The sequence below is a fragment of the Balaenoptera physalus genome (assembly GCF_965194825.1).
Source record: "Balaenoptera physalus genome assembly, chromosome: 1".
Taxonomy (NCBI): Eukaryota; Metazoa; Chordata; class Mammalia; order Artiodactyla; family Balaenopteridae; genus Balaenoptera; species Balaenoptera physalus.
In genome coordinates, this window is record NC_138882.1 from 159,139,632 (window position 1) to 159,158,939 (window position 19,308).

The window sequence follows — 19,308 nt, forward strand, 5'->3', positions numbered from 1 at the left end:
TAGATGTCTACCCAGTGGAAATGAGTAGCATAATTTGTGAGAGCCTGAAATAGAAACAATCCAAATGTCCATCAGCAGTAGAATGGCTTAATAAATTAATAACGTTCATGTAATGGAATACTATATATCAATGAAAATAAATTGTTTTGCTAAACATAATAATATGAGTGAATCTTACAAACATGATGTTGAGTGAAATAAGCCAGCCACAAAAGAATAAATGTTGTATGATTCCATTTATGTAAAGTTCAAAAACAAGTCCCTAGTGTTAGAAGTCAGGTTAGTGGTTAATTTGGGAGAAGACGAAGGGAGATGGTGTTTGCAAAGGGGCTTCTAGGCTGCTGGTAGTATTCTGTTTTCTTGACTTCAGTGATAGTTATTATAATCACTATGTGATAATTCATCAAGCTTTACAATTAAGATTTGTGCACTTTCCATAATTCATATTTCAATTAAAATTTCTAAATTTAATTTAAAAAGCTGTTTGTGTGTTTGTGTGTATGCATGCATATGTGTATACACATATGTGTATGTACAGAACAAAAAGACGGGAAGAAAATACACCATGATATTAACAAGGGAACTTATGGCTGGAGGCACTATGAGCGGATTTTTATTTTCTTTATTTTTCAGTATATTTTCTATGATAAGCATGTATTGTTTTTATAATTTAAAAAAGGATGTTTAAGAATGAAAGAAAAATTGATTCCACAGACTTATCAGTTCCCTCAGGACAGGTCTCACTGTTACAGTCTTAATGCTAACTTGGAGCCTCAACCCACATGATAGTTTGTTTAATAATTATTTATAAAACATCCTTTTATTTTATCTTCACTTGTTATCGTTTGTCTTATAATCCTGTGGAAATTTTCATACAAAAATGTCAAAGTATCATTTATATTGACCAAGTCCACTTTACCACTACTGAGGGTAATTAGTTTCATACTCATCTCTTTTTATAAAAAGACTAAAATGTTCTAACCAGTGAACACATATAGGGATATATTTATCTTTTGTTTTTAACCAAAGGATCATTTTTTTTTTAAGATTTTGCCTGGGAGTTAGTGAGAGAGCTAGAGAAGCTGGTTGTGAACTCCAGGCCTGGTTTATCTAGTTAAAATAATCTTTGTTCTTATTCGTTCATTCCTAAATGCTGTACCCTTCTCTGCTATCTGACCTTTAATGTTGCTATTTCTTAAAAATTAATCTTAAATTTTCTCCTCTTATGCTATATGATCTCTGCAGGCAATCTCAGCTACCTCCTTTACCTTAATGTCATCTATGTATTATGACTCACAGATTTACTTCTCCTATATCCAACTGACTATTCTATATCAAAGACATCCCCAAATCAACATATCCAAACATGAATTTATCTTCTTCCTCAAACTTGCACAATAAATAGCACCATCATCTAGCCACTGGATCATGATAGAACACTTTTTTTCTCATAATCCACATGCATTCCAGTGCAAGACCTGTTAATTTTACCTCTCAAATATCTTTCATCATTTTCCACTTCTCTCTGTTGATACTGTCATCACCCTAAATAAAACCACTATGATCTCCCACCTAAATTGCTACTATAGCCTTCTAACTGATCTTTCCATATCCACTGTTGCTCCCTTCTATTCCATTCTCCACACAGCCATCCAAAGTAACTTTTCTATAACTACAGATTTTGTCATATCACTTCTTGTTTAAAATCCTTCAGTGGCCTCCTGTTGCACTTAGGGTAAAATCCAAATTTCATACGGCCTACAAAACCTTGCATGACCTGGCTTTTGCCTTCATTTTCACATGATATTCCCTCTCCTTGGAATACTCTTCCTATCCTCTCCCCCTTGTTATAGATGTACTTAATTACCACAATGATTTATGGCTTCATGCTTTTTTGAGCAAAAAATCCACACAGTATTTCCTCCACTCTCTGCCAGGCTAACTCTTATTCATTCCTCAATTATTCACTTAAATGTCACTTTCTCGGGGAAATCTTATTTGACCTTTCTTTACACACAGATATGTACCTGGGTGATTATTTGCTTGACATCCCTTTCCCCAACTAGTCTATCAGCTCCACAAGGACAGGGACTATGTCTGATTATTTAACACTGTCTATCCAGTGTTTGGCACAGGCCCCTGGCACATAGGAGGCTCTCAGTAAATATTGAATAAACGGAAATGTCTTAGAAAATCCTTCTCGGGCCTTTTGGGTTTTTTTCTGGCCATGCCTCAAGGCTTGCAGGATTTTAGTTCCCAGACCAGGGATCCAACACAGGCCCTCGGCAGTGAGAACCCGAGTCTTCACCACTGGACCGCCACGGAACTCCCATGACTTTGATTTCTTCAACAGCCACACCAGCTCCATATAGACTGTTACCTGGACGTCTCAAATACTGACTTACTCCCTTTTTTTTTCTGCAGGCACCCATTTTGGCAGCTCAGTTTCTTGTCTCCTGGGTTCCTTATAGACCAGAAAACATTTACACAGTTTACCTTCCTTTCTTTCCTATCAGATAAACAAACCCTTTTGAAGTTTTAGGTGAAATTTTACTGTTAATAACTCTCTAGGCTTTGCCTTATCCTAGCCTAATGTAAGGTACCTAATGCCGTGCCTGGCACATAGTAGAGGCCTAATCACTGCTTGCCGTTATTATAATTTTGAGCTCTCATTTTCAAAATCCCCTCCTGGTATTCCAGCAGTAATTGCACTATCCCAGAAGTTTTCCATCATGTGCACACTCGGTATTAATAAACTGTGCCTGATTTCTTGCACAGCTGCTGCTACAACCACCAGCTGGGCCCAAAAGATGCACCAGTTTGCTCCATACCCCTCCAAATCCTTAGAGGCGGTGTCACTCCACACCTCCAATCTGTTGACTAAGGCTAGCTCCCCTGGGAGACTGGGTCCTGCTCCTGATTTTTCTTTTTCTAGTTGAACCACCCAAGGGTAAGAATTGGTATTCAAACCATCTCTGCCCCTTGCTTTCGGAGCACCATTGCTATTCTTTCCTCATCAGCAAGGTACTCAGAGGCCCAATCCTTGGTTTATACCTAGTTTATTTTATTTTATCTCAGTTGCATCTCTGTAGAGCTAGTGAAAACTAGAATCAGAAGTGAGACTCTGTAATCTGCATTTTTAACAACAAACCCCAAGTGATTAACATTTGAGAATCACTGTACTGGTGAGAACTCTTGTTATTTTCACTGTGCGGAAAATGCATTATTCTGACTTACCCTATATTCTGTGTGGTAGAATAAACCAAGAAAGGATTTGGCTATTTTCAGACACACCATCCAGCTTACATTCAGGGTCTGAAACCAGGTGGTAGGTCACAGCAATATGAGGCTAGAGGCCAAAGTATAGCTTTGTAGTGAAGAACAAGACTTTGAAGAGAGACCAACATATAGATTCTAACTCATATAATTTCCATCTGTTATATTACTTACCTGTATAAGCTTTAGTTGTTTTCGCTTTAAAATTAGAATAATGCCACCTCATAGAGTTGTTGGGAGAGTTCACTGGAATATACTCAACAGATATTCATTGAGCATCTACTATGTGACAGGCACTGTTCACATGTTGCAAATATACCAGGAAATAAAACAATTTATGCCCACAAGGAGCATACATTCTACTGGGGATGTGTATAAAAAGTGCTTAGACTCTGGCGTGGAGGAAACATTCAATGAATGGCTGTTATTAACAAATATTTAAGGATAAGGAGTGTATTTGTTTTTCTTTGCCACTTTCAGTTTACAGAAGAAGTATAGGATATATTATTTGCCCACCTGGAGCTTAAATCAAGGTGGTCAACAGGACAAATGTTTGTTCATTCTATAAATATTAACTCAGTGCTGTAATGATCCAGACACTGTGAGGTATAAAAATGAATCTGTACACTAGTCTTTAAAAACTTCAATTTAGTTGGGTATATATGAGAAGTGCACAATTCCAACGTAAAAGAAAATGAAAACAGGTCTTCTGAATAGCCAAAGCGATCTTTTTTTTTTAAATATATAAATATATATATATATGTCTTTAACATCTTTATTGGAGTATAATTGCTTCCCACTAGCTAGCTATTTTACATTTGGTAGTGTATATATGTCCATGCCACACTCTCACTTTGTTCCAGCTTACCCTTCCCCCTCCCCGTATCCTCAAGTCCATTCTGTAGTAGGTCTTCGTCTTTATTCCCATCTTGCCCCGAGGTTCTTCATGACCATTTTTTTTTTTTTTTAAGATTCCATATATATATGTTAGCATACGGTATTTGTTTTTCTCTTTCTGACTTACTTCACTCTGTATGACAGACTCTAGGTCCATCCACCTCACTACAAATAACTCAATTTCGTTTTTTTATGGCTGAGTAATATTCCATTGTATATATGTGCCAGATCTTCTTTATCCATTCATCTGTCGATGGACACTTATGTTGCTTCCATGTCCTGGCTATTGTAAACAGAGCTGCAATGTACATTGTGGTACATGACTCTTTTTGAATTATGGTTTTCTCAGGGTATATGCCCAGTAGTGGGATTGCTGGGTCGTATGGTAGTTCTATTTTTAGTTTTTTAAGGAGCCTCTGTACTGTTCTCCATAGTAGCTGTATCAATTTACATTCCCACCAACAGTGCAAGAGGGTTCCCTTTTCTCCACACCCTCTCCAGCATTTATTGTTTATAGATTTTTTGATGATGGCCATTCTGACTGGTGTGAGATGATATCTCATTGTACTTTTGATTTGCATTTCTCTGATGATTAATTATGTTGAGCATTCTTTCATGTGTTTGTTGGCAATCTGTATATCTTCTTTAGAGAAATGTCTGTTTAGGTCTTCTGCCCATTTTTGGATTGGGTTGTTTGATTTTTTAATATTGAGCTTCATGAGCTGTTTGTATATTTTGGAGATTAATCCTTTGCGCATTGATTCATTTGCAAATATTTTCTCCCATTCTGAGGGTTGTCTTTTCATCTTGTTTATGGTTTCCTTTGCTGTGCAAAAGCTTTTAAGTTTCATTAGATCGCACTTGCTTATTTTTGGTTTTATTTCCATTTCTCTAGGAGGTGGGTCAAAAAGGATCTTGCTGTGATTTATGTCATAGAGTGTTCTGCCTATGTTTTCCTCTAAGAGTTTGATAGTGTCTGGCCTTACATTTAGGTCTTTAATCCATTTTGAGTTCATTTTTTGTGTATGGTGTTAGGGAGTGTTCTAATTTCATTCTTGTACATATGTAGCTGTCCAGTTTTCCCAGCACCACTTATTGAAGAGGCTGTCTTTTCTCCACTGTATATTCCTGCCTCCTTTATCAAAAATAAGGTGAACATATGTGCATGGATTTATCTCTGGGCTTTCTATCCTGTTCCATTGATCTATATTTCAGTTTTTGTGCCAGTACCATACTGTCTTGATTACTGTAGCTTTGTAGTATAGTCTGAAGGCAGGGAGCCTGATTCCTCCAGCTCTGTTTTTCGTTCTCAAGATTGCTTTGGCTATTCGGGGTCTTTTGTGTTTCCATACAAATTGTGAAATTTTTTGTCCTAGTTCTGTGAAAAATGCCATTGGTAATTTGATAGGGGTTGCCTTGAACCTGTAGATTGCTTTGGGTAGTATAGTCATTTTCACAATGTTCGTTCTTCCAATCCAAGAACATGGTATATCTCTCCATCTATTTGTATCATCATTAATTTCTTTCATCAGTGTCTTATAATTTTCTGCATACAGGTCTTTTGTCTCCTTAGGTAGGTTTATTCCTAGATATTTTATTCTTTTTGTTGCAATGGTAAGTGGAAGTGTTTTCTTAATTTCACTTTCAGATTTTTCATCATTAGTGTACAGGAATGCAAGAGATTTCTGTGCATTAATTTTGTATCCTGCTACTTTACCAAATTCATTGATTAGCTCTAGTAGTTTTCTATGTCATGTCATCTGCAAACAGTGACAGCTTTACTTCTTCTTTTCCAATTTGGATTCCTTTAATTTCTTTTTCTTCTCTGATTGCTGTGGCTAAAACTTCCAAAACTATGTTGAATAATAGTGGTGAGAGTGGGCAACCTTGTCTTTTTCCTGATCTTAGTGGAAATGGTTTCAGTTTTTCACCATTGAGGATGATGTTAGCTGTGGTTTTGTCATATATGGCCTTTATTATGTTGAGGAAAGTTCCCTCTATGCCTACTTTCTGGAGGGTTTTTATCATAAATGGATGTTGAATTTTGTCGAAAGCTTTTTCTGCATCTATTTAGATGATCATATGGTTTTTCTCCTTCAATTTGTTAATATGGTTTATCCCAATGATTGATCTGTGTATATTGAAGAATCCTTGCATTCCTGGGATAAACCCCACTTGATCACAGTGTATGATCCTTTTAATGTGCTGTTGGATTCTGTTTGCTAGTATTTTGTTGAGGATTTTTGCATCTATGTTCATCAGTGATATTGGCCTGCAGTTTTCTTTCTTTGTGACATCTTTGTCTGGTTTTGGTATCAGGGTGATGGTGGCCTCGTAGGATGAGTTGGGGAGTGTTCCTCCCTCTGCAATATTTTGGAAGAGTTTGAGAAGGATAGGTGTTAGCTCTTCTCTAAATGTTTGATAGAATTCGCCTGTGAAGCCATCTGGTCCTGGGCTTTTGTTTGTTGGAAGATTTTTAATCACATTCTCAATTTCAGTGCTTGTGATTGGTCTGTTCATATTTTCTGTTTCTTCCTGGTTCAGTCTAGGAAGGTTGTGCTTTTCTAAGAATTTGTCCATTTCTTCCAGGTTGTCCATTTTATTGGCATATTGTTGCTTGTAGTAATCTCTCATGATCCTTTGTATTTCTGCAGTGTCAGTTGTTACTTCTCCTTTTTCATTTCTAACTCTATTAATTTAAGTCTTCTCCCTTTCATTCTTGATGAGTCTGGCTACTGGTTTACCAATTTTGTTTATCTTCTCAAAGAACCAACTTTTAGTTTTATTGATCTTTGCTATCGTTTTCTTCATTTCTTTTTCATTTATTTCTGATCTGATATTTATGATTTCTTTCCTTCTGCTAACTTTGGGGGTTTTTTGTTCTTCTTTCTCTAATTGCTTTAGGTGTAAGGTTAGATTGTTTATTTGAGATGTTTCTTTTTTCTTAAGGTAGGATTGTATTGCTATAAACTTCCCTGTTAGAACTGCTTTTGCTGCATCCCATAGGTTTTGGGTCATCGTGTTTTTATTGTCATTTGTTTCTAGGTATTTTTTGATTTCCTCTTTGATATCTTCAGTGATCTCTTGGTTATTAAGTACTGTATTGTTTAGCCTCCATGTGTTAGTATTTTTTACAGATTTTTTCCTGTAATTGATATCTAGTCTCATAGCATTGTGGTCAGAAAACATACTTGATATGATTTCAATTTTCTTAAATTTACCAAGGCTTGATTTGTGACCCAACATATGATCTGTCCTGGAGAATATTCCATGAGCACTTGAGAAGAATGTGTATTCTGTTGTTTTTGGATGGAATGTCCTATAAATATCAATGAAGTCCATCTTCTTTAGTGTATCATTTAAAGCTTGTGTTACCTTATGTATTTTCATTTTGGATGATCTGTCCATTGGTGAAAGTGGGGTGTTAAAGTCCCCTACTATGATTGTGTTACTGTCGATTTCCCGTTTTATGGCTCTTAGTATTTGCCTTATGTATTGAGGTGCTCCAATGTTGGGTGCATAAATATTTACAACTGTTATATCTTCTTGGATTGATCCCTTGATCATTATGTAATGTCCTTCTTTTTCTCTTGTAATAGTCTTTGTTTTAAAGTCTATTTTGTCTGATGTGAGAATTGCTACTCCAGCTTTCTTTTGATTTCCATTTGCATGGAATATCTTTTTCCATCCCCTCACTTTCAGTCTGTATGTGTCCCTAGGTCTGAAGTGGGTCTCTTGTAGGCAGCATATATACAGGTCTTGTTTTTGTATCCATTCAGCCAGTCTATGTCTTTTGGTTGGAGCATTTAATCCATTTACATTTAAGGTAATTATCGATATGTATGTTCCTATTACCATTTTCTTACTTGTGTTGGGTTTATTGTTGTAGGTCCTTTCCTTCTCTTGTGTTTCCTGCCTAGAGAAGTTCCTTTAGCATTTGTTGTAAAGCTGGTTTGGTGGTGCTGAATTCTCTTAGCTTTTGCTTGTCTGTAAAGCTTTAAATGTCTCCGTCAAATCTGAATGAGTTCCTTGCTGGGTAGAGTAATCTTGGTTGTAGGTTTTTCTCCTTCATCACTTTAAATATGTCCTGCCATTCCCTTCTGGCTTGCCGAGTTTCTGCTGAAAGATCAGCTGTTAACCTTATGGGGATTCCCTTATGTGTTATTTGTTGTTTTTCTCTTGCTGCTTTTGATATGTTTTCTTTGTATTTAATTTTTGATAGTTTGATTAATATGTGTCTTGGCGTGTTTCTCCTTGGATGTATCCTGTATGGGACTCTCTGTGCTTCCTGTACTTGATTGACTATTTCCTTTCCCATATTAGGGAAGTTTTCAACTATAATCTCTTCAAATATTTTCTCAGTCCCTTTCTTTTTCTATTCTTCTTCTGGGACCCCTATAATTCGAATGTTGGTGCGTTTAATGTTGTCCCAGAGGTCTCTGAGACTGTCCTCAGTTTTTTTCATTCTTTTTTCTTTATTCTGCTCTGCAGTAGTGATTTCCACTATTTTCTCTTCCAGGTCACTTATCCGTTCTTCTGCCTCAGTTATTCTGCTATTGATCCCTTCTAGAGAATTTTTTATTTTGTTTATTCTGTTGTTCATAACTTTTTTTTTGCTCTTTAGTTCTTCTAGGTCCTTGTTAAACGGTTCTTGTATTTTCTCCATTCTATTTCCAAGATTTTGGATCATCTTTACTGTCATTATTCTGAATTCTTTTTCAGGTAGACTGCCTATTTCCTCTTCATTTGTTAGTTCTGGTGGGTTTTTGCCTTGCTCCTTCATCTGATGTGTGTTTCTCTGTCTTCTCATTTTGCTTAACTTACTGTGTTTGGGGTCTCCTTTTCGCAGGCTGCAGGTTCGTGGTTTCTGTTGTATTTGGTGTCTGTCCCCAGTGGCTAAGGTTGGTTCAGTGGGTTGTGTAGGCTTCCTGGTGGAGGGGACTAGTGCCTGCGTTCTGGTGGATGAGGCTGGATCTTGTCTTTCTGGTGGGCAGGTCCATGGCTGGTGGTGTGTTTTGGGGTGTCTGTGACTTTATTATTATTTTAGGCTGCCTCTGTGCTAATGGATGGGGTTGTTTTCCTGTCTTGCTAGTTGTTTGGCCTAGGGTGTTCAGCACTGTAGCTTGCTGGTTGTTGAGTGGAGCTGGGTCGTGGCGTTGAGATGGCGACCTCTGGGAGATTTTTGCCGTTTGATATTACGTGGAGCTGGGAGGTCTCTTGTGGACCAGTGTCCTGAACTTGGCTCTCCCACCTCAGAGACACAGCCCTGACGCCTGGCTGGAGCACCAAGAGCCTGCCATCCACACGGCTCAGAATAAAAGGGAGAAAAAAATAAAAAGGAAAGAAGAAGATAAAATAAAATAAAAATAAAATAAGGTAAAATAAAGTTATTAAAATAAAAAATAATTATTAAAAAATTTTTTAAGTAATAAAAAAAAAAAGAAAGAAGAGAGCAACCAAACCAAAAAACAAATCCACCAATGATAACAAGTGCTATAAAGTATACTAAAAAAAAAGAACAAAACATCGGACAGACAGAACCCTAGGACAAATGGTAAAAGCAAAGCTATACAGACAAAATCATACACAGAAGCATACCCATACACACTCACAAATAGAGAAAAAGGGAAATATATATATATATATCATTGCTCCCAAAGTCCACCTCCTCAATTTGGGATGATTCGTTGTCTATTCAGGTATTCCACAGATGCAGGGTACATCAAGTTGATTGTGGAGATTTAATCTGCTGCTCCTGAGGCTGCTGGGAGAAATTTCCCTTTCTCTTCTTTGTTCACACAGCTCATGGGGTTCAGCTTTGGATTCGGACCCGCCTCTGCGTGTAGGTCACCTGAGCCCGTCTGTTCTTTGCTCAGACAGGACGGGGTTAAAGGAGCAGCTGATTGGGGGGCTCTGGCTCACTCAAGCCGGGGGGAGGGAGGGGTACGGATGCGGGGTGAGCCTGCGGCGGCAGAGGCCATCATGACATTGCAACAGCCTGAGGCGCGCCATGTGTTCTCCCAGGGAAGTTGTCCCTGGATCATGGGACCCTGGCAGTGGCGGGCTGCACAGGCTCCCGGGAGGGGAGGTGTGGACAGTGACCTGTGCTTGCACACAGGCTTCTTGGTGGCTGCAGCATCAGCCTTAGCGTCTCATGCCCATCTCTGGGGTCTGCGCTGATAGCCACGGCTCGTGCCCATCTCTGGAGCTCCTTTAAGCAGTGCTCTTAATCCCCCCTCCTCGCGCACCAGGAAACAAAGAGGCAAGAAAAAGTGTCTTGCCTCTTTGGCAGCTCCAGACTTTTTCCCTGACTCCCTCCCACCTAGCTGTGGCACACTAGCCCCCTTTAGGCTGTGTTCACCCAGCCAACCCCAGTCCTCTCCCTGGGATCTGACCTCCGAAGCTGGAGCCTCAGCTCCCAGCACCCGCCCGCCCCAGCAGGTGAGCAGACAAGCCTCTCAGGCTGGTGAGTGCTGGTTGGCACCTATCCTCTGTGTGGGAATCTATCTGCTTTGCCCTCCACACCCCTGTGGCTGCGCTCTCCTCCGTGGCTCCTAAGCTTCCCCCCTCCGCCACCCGCAGTCTCCGCCCACGAAGGGGCTTCCTAGTGTGTGGAAACCTTTCCTCCTTCACAACTCCCTCACACTGGTGCAGGTCCCATCCCTATTCTTTTGTCTCTGTTTTTTCTTTTTTCTGTTGCCCTACCCAGGTACATGGGGAGTTTCTTGCCCTTTGGGAGTTCTGAAGTATTCTGCCAGCGTTCAGTAGGTGTTCTGTAGGAGTTGTTCCACATGTAGATGTATTTCTGATATATTTGTGGGGAGGAAGGTGATCTCCACGTCTTACTCTTCTGCCAATTTGAAGCTCCCCCCCAAAAGCAATCTTGAGAAAGAAAAATGGAGCTGGCGGAATCAGGCTCCCGGACTTCAGACTACACTACAAAGCTACAGTAATCAAGACAGTATGGTACTGGCACAAAAACAGAAATATAGATCAATCAAACAGGATAGAAAGCCCAGAGATAAACCCACACACATATGGTCACCTTATCTTTGATAAAGGAAGCAAGAATATACAGTGGAGAAAAGACAGCCTCTTCATAAGTGGTGCTGGGAAAACTGGACAGCTACATGTAAAAGAATGAAATTAGAACACTCACTAACACCATACACAAAAATAAACTCAAAATGGATTAAAGACCTAAATGTAAGGCCACACACTATCAAACTCTTACAGGAAAACATAGGCAGAACACTCCATGACATAAATCACAGCAAGATCCTTTTTGACCCACCTCCTAGAGAAATGGAAATAAAACCAAAAATAAACAAATGGGACCTAATGAAACGTAAAAGCTTTTGCACAGCAGAGGAAACCATAAACAAGATGAAAAGACAACCCTCAGAATGGGAGAAAATATTTGCAAATGAAGCAACTAACAAAGATTCATCTCCAAACTTTAGACGCAGCTCATGCAGCTCAATATCAAAAAAAGAAACAACCCAATCCAAAAATGGGCAGAAGACCTAAACAGACATTTCTCTAAAGAAGATATACAGATTGCCAACAAACACATGAAAGGATGCTCAACATTATTAATCATTAGAGAAATGCAAATCAAAACTGCAATGAGGTATCACCTCACACCAGTCAGAATGGCCATCATCTAAAAATGTACAAACAATAAATGCTGTAGAGGGTGTGGAGAAAAGGGAACCCTCTTGCACTGTTGGTGGGAATGTAAATTGATACAGCCACTTTGGAGAACAGTATGGAGGTTCCTTAAAAAACTAAAAATAGAATTACCATATGACCCAGCCATCCCACTTTTCTCAGGGCATATACCCTGAGAAAACCGTAATTCAAAAAGAGTCATGTACCACAATGTTCATTGCAGCTCTGTTTACAATAGCCAGGACATGGAAGCAACCTAAGTGTCCATCGACAGATGAATGGATAAAGAAGATGTGGCACATATATACAATGGAATATTACTCAGCCATAAAAAGAAATGAAATTGAGTTGTTTGTAGTGAGGTGGATGGACCTAGAGTTTGTCTTACAGAGTGAAGTAAGTCAGAAAGAGAAAAACAAATAGCGTACGCTAACACATATATATGGAATCTAAAAAAAAAAAAAATGGTCATGAAGAACCTCGGGGCAAGACGGGAATAAAGATGCAGACCTACTACAGAATGGACTTGAGGATATGGGGAGGGCAAGGGTAAGCTGGGACAAAGTGAGAGTGTGGCATGGACGTACGCACACTACCAAATGTAAAATAGCTAGCTAGTGGGAAGCAGCCGCGTAGCACAGGGAGATCAGCTTGGTGCTTTGTGACCACCTAGAGGGGTGGGATAGGGAGGGTGGGCGGGAGACGCAAGAGGGAGGAGATATGGGGATATATGTATATGTATAGCTGATTCACTTTGTAATAAAGCAGAAACTAACACACCATTGTAAATCAATTATACTCCAATAAAGATGTTAAAAAAATGCAACAGGTCTTTAAGAGAAGTAATTATAAAGTACTAGGAAGAGTGTTACTGCCTTTTTATGCATATGAGCATAAGATGGACATAGTTTTGACAGGTGGCAATGGGGTATATGGCTAATTCAGTGAGGGGGTAAAAAAGTCCTACCAAGTGAACTAAGCAGTAGGTGAGTTTTGGCAGCATTTGCCTCTCTGTATACTTACTTTATGGTTTCCATTTCTCATTGCAGCTGTGACTATAGAGCTGAGGCAATATTGACGAGAAGTAGTGTTTTTTGGCCAAAGAACAGGTTGTGGGGAGAGGAAGGGAAGTAAAGGATAAAAGCATAAGTAAAGTCATAAGGAAATGTCGTTGACTTCTGCGAATACTAAGTTTCTAGCTGAAACACAGCATAAGTATAGGAAAGCCAAGGTTAGAAATAAAAGGGCCTGACCAGGGAGGGCCCAGAATGCTAAGCTAAATTTGGACTTCATTTATTAAGAATAGTTTATCACTGAAGACTTCTGAGCAGGGAAGTGATATGATCAGAACTTGGTTTAGAATACTACATTTGAAGAAAAGTAGCATATAGTAGATTCCATAAACTGGATGCTTATAGTGTTAATTAGTATTTATAGAATAAATTAATGTGTGAGCCCTCCTGATTCCCTGGAGAATAAGATGCACTAAAAAAGCTTAGCAGGAGCTTCCCAGGTGGCACAGTGGTTAAGAATCCGCCTGCCACTGCAGGGGACACAGGCTTGAGCCTTGGTCCAGGAAGATCCCACGTGCCACGGAGCAACTAAGCCCATGTGCCACAACTACTGAGCCTGCGCTCTAGAGCCCGCAAGCTACAACTATTGAGCCCTCATGCCACAACTACTGAAGCCCACGCGCCTAGAGCCCATGCTCTGCAACAAGAGAAGCCACCGCAATGAGAAGCCTGCGCGCCACAACGAAGAGTAGCCCCCACTCACTGCAACTAGAGAAAGCCCATGCACAGCAATGAAGACCCAATGCAGCAAAAATAAATAAATAAATAAATTTATTTTGAAGAGCAGCTTTTCTCTGCAGACTTCATTTAAGCAAGGCTTTGATATTAGAGTACAAGAAGGTTGGTAGACGTACTGATGAAACACAACATGAATTTGTAACTGACTGCATGACCACACCTATAGAGTATTGACTTACAGTCTTTTGTCACTTGGAGACAGGGTTCTAAAAACTTATCATAGGACTCTGTCTTTGAGAAAGTGACAGAAGAAGATTCAGTTCTCATTCCACAAATATTTCCTCGGTGCTTGTCATATTACCAGCACTGTGCTATAGGTAATTCAACTGTGAGCAAGGAGCTAACAGGCTACTAGGGGAGAGGGATGCATAAATAACTAAAACTGTGTTTTAAGTGATGTTGCTGAGGTGAGCCTAGATATGAACGATATCTTGAGTGCAAATTTGTAAAATTATATCACCAGGTATATAACTCCGCCTGTGCTTCAGGGGCAAGTTTCTTTTTTCCTTTTTTTTCTTATTTGTGGCTGCATTGGGTCTTCGTTGCCGCGCGCAGGCTTTCTCTAGTTGTGGTGAGCGGGGGCTACTCTTTGTTGTGGTGCGCGGGCTTCTCATTGCAGTGGCTTCTCTAGTAGCAGAGCATGGGCTCTAGGTATGTGGGCTTCAGTAGTTGCAGCACGCAGGCTCAGTAGTTGTGGCTCGCGGGCTCTAGAGCGCAGGCTCAGTAGTTGTGGTGTACAGGCTTCGTTGCTCCACGGCATGTGGGATCTTCCTGGACCAGGGCTCGAACCCGTGTCCCCTGCATTGGCAGGCGGATTCTTAACCACTGGGCCACCAGGGAAGTCCCCAGGGGCAAGTTTCTAGAAATTTAGAAGTGTTGACACCACTTGAGAAGCTACAATTTTATAGTGAACTTTAAAAAGAGAATTTTTTATTTTCTAAGAAAGTATTTTTTAATTTTAAAATAATATGTGTGCTTTAAGGCTTATTTGAACTTCATAGAAAAACCAAAAAGAAGAAAAAATGTCATTCTCTTAGGGAAAAAAAATACATCGCTATTTTCATGTTTGTGTATTTCCTTCTGGGCTTTTTCCCCCAGGATGGTATTTGTAGACTTTGGAAGAGGATACAACTGAGAGTTTAGTGAACATGAAACTAGCATTAGCTCTCTTACATTTATTTAGGCCCACACAATTGACAAAGCCCAGATTAAGGCAGAATACCCACCTGTTTCTGAATAGATTCACAGAGGGCCCCTCCTGCTGAATGTGTAGGGTAGGAACTCAAGGGATTCATTTCATCATTCCCATTCCTCACAGGTGCCCCTGACCCCACAGCTGGGGCCAGCATTGATGATGAGAACTGTTGGCATTTGGACGAGGAACAGGTGAAAGAACAAGTGAAGCTCTTTCTCTCCCAGGGTGGTTACTATGGCTCTGGAAAGCAACTCAATTCAATGTTTGCCAAGGTAAGATATGAAAAGTTTTTTTTTTCTTAAGTAAACTAGGCTTACCACACTTCTGGCTTCATGCATTGTAGCTAGCTCACTTGACCTACCTGTACTGAATGCTTGAAAACTAACTGTGGGGAGGGGAGCTGAGCAGAGCAGACTTGAGCAGGTTGCATCCAGGGACCCCTACTGCCTCACCCTGGTAGTCTTTTTCCTTCTGCTCAGCTCTCTAAGTGAGTTAGCATTCCTGGGGGGATTAGTAATGAAGCCACCTTCCCTCTGCTTTGAACCCAAGGCTGCCCGATGAGGCTTTAAAGAGACTTAGTATTTTGGAACTGGGGACTCTCACAGCAGTCTTTCTCTCTCTGTTTTTTTTTTTTTTTCTTAACACCTTTAGTGAAATATAAATCACATAGCATAAAATTCACCCATTTTAAAAAGTGTACAATTCAATGGTTTTTAATATATTCACAGATATGTACAGCTATCACCACAGTCAACTTTAGAACATTTTCATTATCTTAAAAAGAAACCCCATACCCTTTACCTATCACTCCCCTATTCCCCATGCCCCACTCCCCCAGCCCTAAGCAACCACTAATCTACTTTCTGTCTCTATAGATTTCCCTATTCTGGACTGGCTTCTTTCTCCTGGAATAGTATTTTTTTTTTAAACGTTAGCTTTTTTTTTTTTTTAACTTTGGGTTTATTTATTTATTTATGGCTGTGTTGGGTCTTTGTTTCTGTGCGAGGGCTTTCTCTAGTTGCGGCAAGTGGGGGCCACTCTTCATCGCGGTGCACGGGCCTTTCATTATCGTGGCCTCTCTTGTTGCAGAGCACAGGATCCAGACGTGCAGGCTCAGTAATTGTGGCTCACGGGCCTAGTTGCTCCGCAGCATATGGGATCTTCCCAGACCAGGGCTCGAACCCGTGTCCCCTGCATTGGCAGGCAGATTCTCAACCACTGCGCCACCAGGGAAGCCCTGGAATAGTATTTTAAAGTATTTAAAAACATACATCCATGCTGTAGCATGTGTCAGTACTTCATTCCTTTTTATGGCCAAGTAATATTCCATTACATGGATACCACACTTTTTGTTTATCCATTTGTCTGTTGATGGGCATTTGCATTGTTTCCATTTTTTAGCTATTATAAATAATGCTGCTATAAACATTCTTGTACAATGTTTCTGTGTGGACATATATATTTTCATTTCTCTCTAGGAGTGGAATTGATAGGCCACATGGTAGCTCTGTGTTTAATCATTTGAGGAATTTCTAGACTGATTTCCAAAGTGGCTACATCATTCTACATTCCCACCAAACAATGTATGAGGGTTCTGATTTCTCTATATCCTTGCCAACACTTATTATCTGGCTTTTTGATTCTAGCCATCCTTGTGAGTGTGAAGTGGTATCTCATTGCCCACAGCAGGCTTTCTTGATACATGCAAAGAACTTACATACAGAACAAGAGGCCTTCTTTTTGGCTCTTTGGATATGCTGTGCTTAGTTACTTCATCTTCTCCTCCCCCTCCTCCCCTTCTTTCTCCTCCTACTTTGTTATGATGTGCAGTCACCAACTCTTGCCCCTCCTTATGTGTCAGGTTCGAGAGATGCTGCGGATGAGAGATTCCAATGGAGCCAGGATGCTGACACTAATAACTGAGCAGTTTATGGCTGACCCACGACTCACACTCTGGAGGCAGCAAGGAACAACCATGACAGATAAGTGCAGGCAGCTCTGGGATGAGCTAGGTAAGTCCACATATCTCAGAGAACTGCATGTCTATCCTATCAGCTTGCCCCCTGGCAATAGTGTTAGTGAACACTTGCCATCAGTCATTACATGGATCTTGCTAAGTGAACTTTAGCCCAATTGGCAGAAGATTTAGGCTCTACAGAGGCTACCCAGAGTAGTTTTGAACTCACTTGTGTTTCTTCCACAGCATTGTGCTTTGCTATTGACATCTGCATTCTGTTCCAGATATTACCACATAGAAGCCTTTGGTGAGAGAAAACCTTTTGCCTTGGCTTCTGTTCCATGGCATTAGCCTGGCTCTCCAGATACTTACCAAACTCACTTTTCTTGCTTTCCCTGGGTCTGCTTTTCTTTATCACCCCCAGACAAACCTCTTAGACATAAGGCAGTTTCCAAGACTTGGGCCTTGGACTTCTATTCTTTCTCTATACTCCTTTGAGAACTCTTTTTTTTCAATAGCATGGCTTCAGAGTTTCCTTTATGGTGATCTCATCCTCATCTTCTTTCCACTTATCTGAGTTCCAGTCTCATATTAGCAGCTGCCCTATGACCATTTCTACTGAAAAAAATCTCCTGATCACCTCAAACTTGAGAAACCCAAAGATGAAATCAGGGCTTCTATGAAAAGAGATTCCCCTGAACCTGGCATTGGCACCACCATTTCTTACTCTATCAAACTTGTTGTCAAGCACTCATTTTTTGTTCATTCCCTACATCCAGTTACCAAATTAATTTGATTCCTTGACCTTCAGAATGCAATTTAGTGTCCATTCACACTTTTTACTTCACATCACCACTGATCTGGTTGAGGGCCTTGGGACTTTTAGATTAAATTAGACCTGTGGCCTCCTGAATGGCTTCTCTGTTCTAGATTCTTCTCATCAAGGCCATCTTCTTTTGTCATTATTTCTCTTTATCATTCCCCTGTTCCAAGGCCAGTTTTGCAGGGCTAATACTCAGCTCCTCCCCCTGTTTGCAGAATCCTCCATACTCTGAACTCACTATCCAGTCATGGCCCCATTCTGGGGTTATACTGGAAAACTTCCATACGACATATTCTAAAAGTTCTAATATAGCTTCTCCATACTCCCTCCAGCCCAGAAAGCAACGACAAACTTTCCACTCATACAAAATAGCACAAGAAAAAAACTACAGTTTAGGATTTTAGTGAATTCCCCCGAAGCATATATATTATAGTCTTAGGACTAAAAGCCATGGGGAATGAGGCTTAATGACTCTGGGACTATACTTAGTTACTTTGGGGCTGCTGAGCGTGGGGTTTTGATTTGGGTGCTAAGGCTTCTTGATATCACCTGGGGCACCAATGGCTTTGGAGTTCTCATTAATAATGAAGAGCTACATTATTGAGCGTTATGTGCCAGTCTCTGTGTTAAAGATTGTACACACATTATTTCATGTAATTCTCATAACAAACCTATGAGGTAATTGTGTGTTTGTTGCAAAGAAACAGAGACAGCTCTGGTTACTTCTGGATACAGAATAAAATAAAGAATTATAGAAAACTGTCTCTCTGACACAATCACACTTTCTGAAGTACAGGAATGTTGAACTATTAGTCTAAAGTTACTGGTCCAACCAGTTGTGACCAGGGTCACAATGCATGGCAAGTTGGGAACAGCTTCTTACACTCTTTCCTCAGAAGGAATTGTAGGCATGGACTTCCTTCTAGGGTAACATATCAGCATCTCCATATGTTTAGGTGAGACAGATGAGCTCCGAAAAGTTACTTGTTCAAGGTCACACACTAGTAAGTGGTGGCTCTAACACCGGAACCCCAATCTGTCTGAATCCAAATCAAACATCCTTCTGCAACATCTCCCTCAGTTTCACCTTGTTATGTACTATTTTCTCCCAAAGTGCATGTTTCTTAAGAATTTGAAATTAGCCTTCAGAGAGTCAGTTTCATCTGAGGCCTGAATCTCTTGGGAATAATTTCTGTGACAATCATGGGATTGTTTTGTGGATTTGGGCTTGGCCTTTGGGGCAAAGGTAGGTAAGAGGAAGTAAGCAGAGCTAGATCCCAGTGCTTTTAATGCTTTTGTCATATACTTAGGTTCATTATGAAAAGCTCTTGATTGTGATATTTTCATATCTACGAAATTGCTATATCAACATTCCAAGAAACTCTCAGCATTCTGCAAAGACAGTAGTTCCCAAACTTCTCAAAATCACCTGGAATACTTGTTTAAACAGATTGCTGGGCCCGTCCCCAGAGTTTCTGATTACACAGGTTGGAGTAGGGCCTGATAATTTGCATTTCTAACCTATTTTCTGGGGATGCTGATGCCACGGTTCCAGAGACCACATTTTGAAAAATACTGCACTAAGAGAAGCCTTATGGGGTCAGACACTAGAGCAAGTACGTTCATGCTTCCCTTGACTACTCTGAGGGTTCCTTACTGGTCACTAGGCCTGCTC

At 40.2% G+C, this 19,308-nt stretch overlaps 1 protein-coding gene across 2 annotated transcripts in view; it reads left to right on the forward strand.

The window, feature by feature from the left end:
* ZSWIM5 (zinc finger SWIM-type containing 5) overlaps positions 1-19,308 on the forward strand; it is a 288,792-nt gene that overhangs the window by 221,576 nt on the left and 47,908 nt on the right. For both annotated transcript variants that reach the window (XM_082454999.1, XM_082454998.1), the window contains 2 exons: positions 14,977-15,125; positions 16,715-16,865. In XM_082454999.1, the coding sequence (XP_082311125.1) occupies positions 14,977-15,125; positions 16,715-16,865 (300 nt within the window). The remainder of the gene's footprint in view (positions 1-14,976; positions 15,126-16,714; positions 16,866-19,308) is intronic.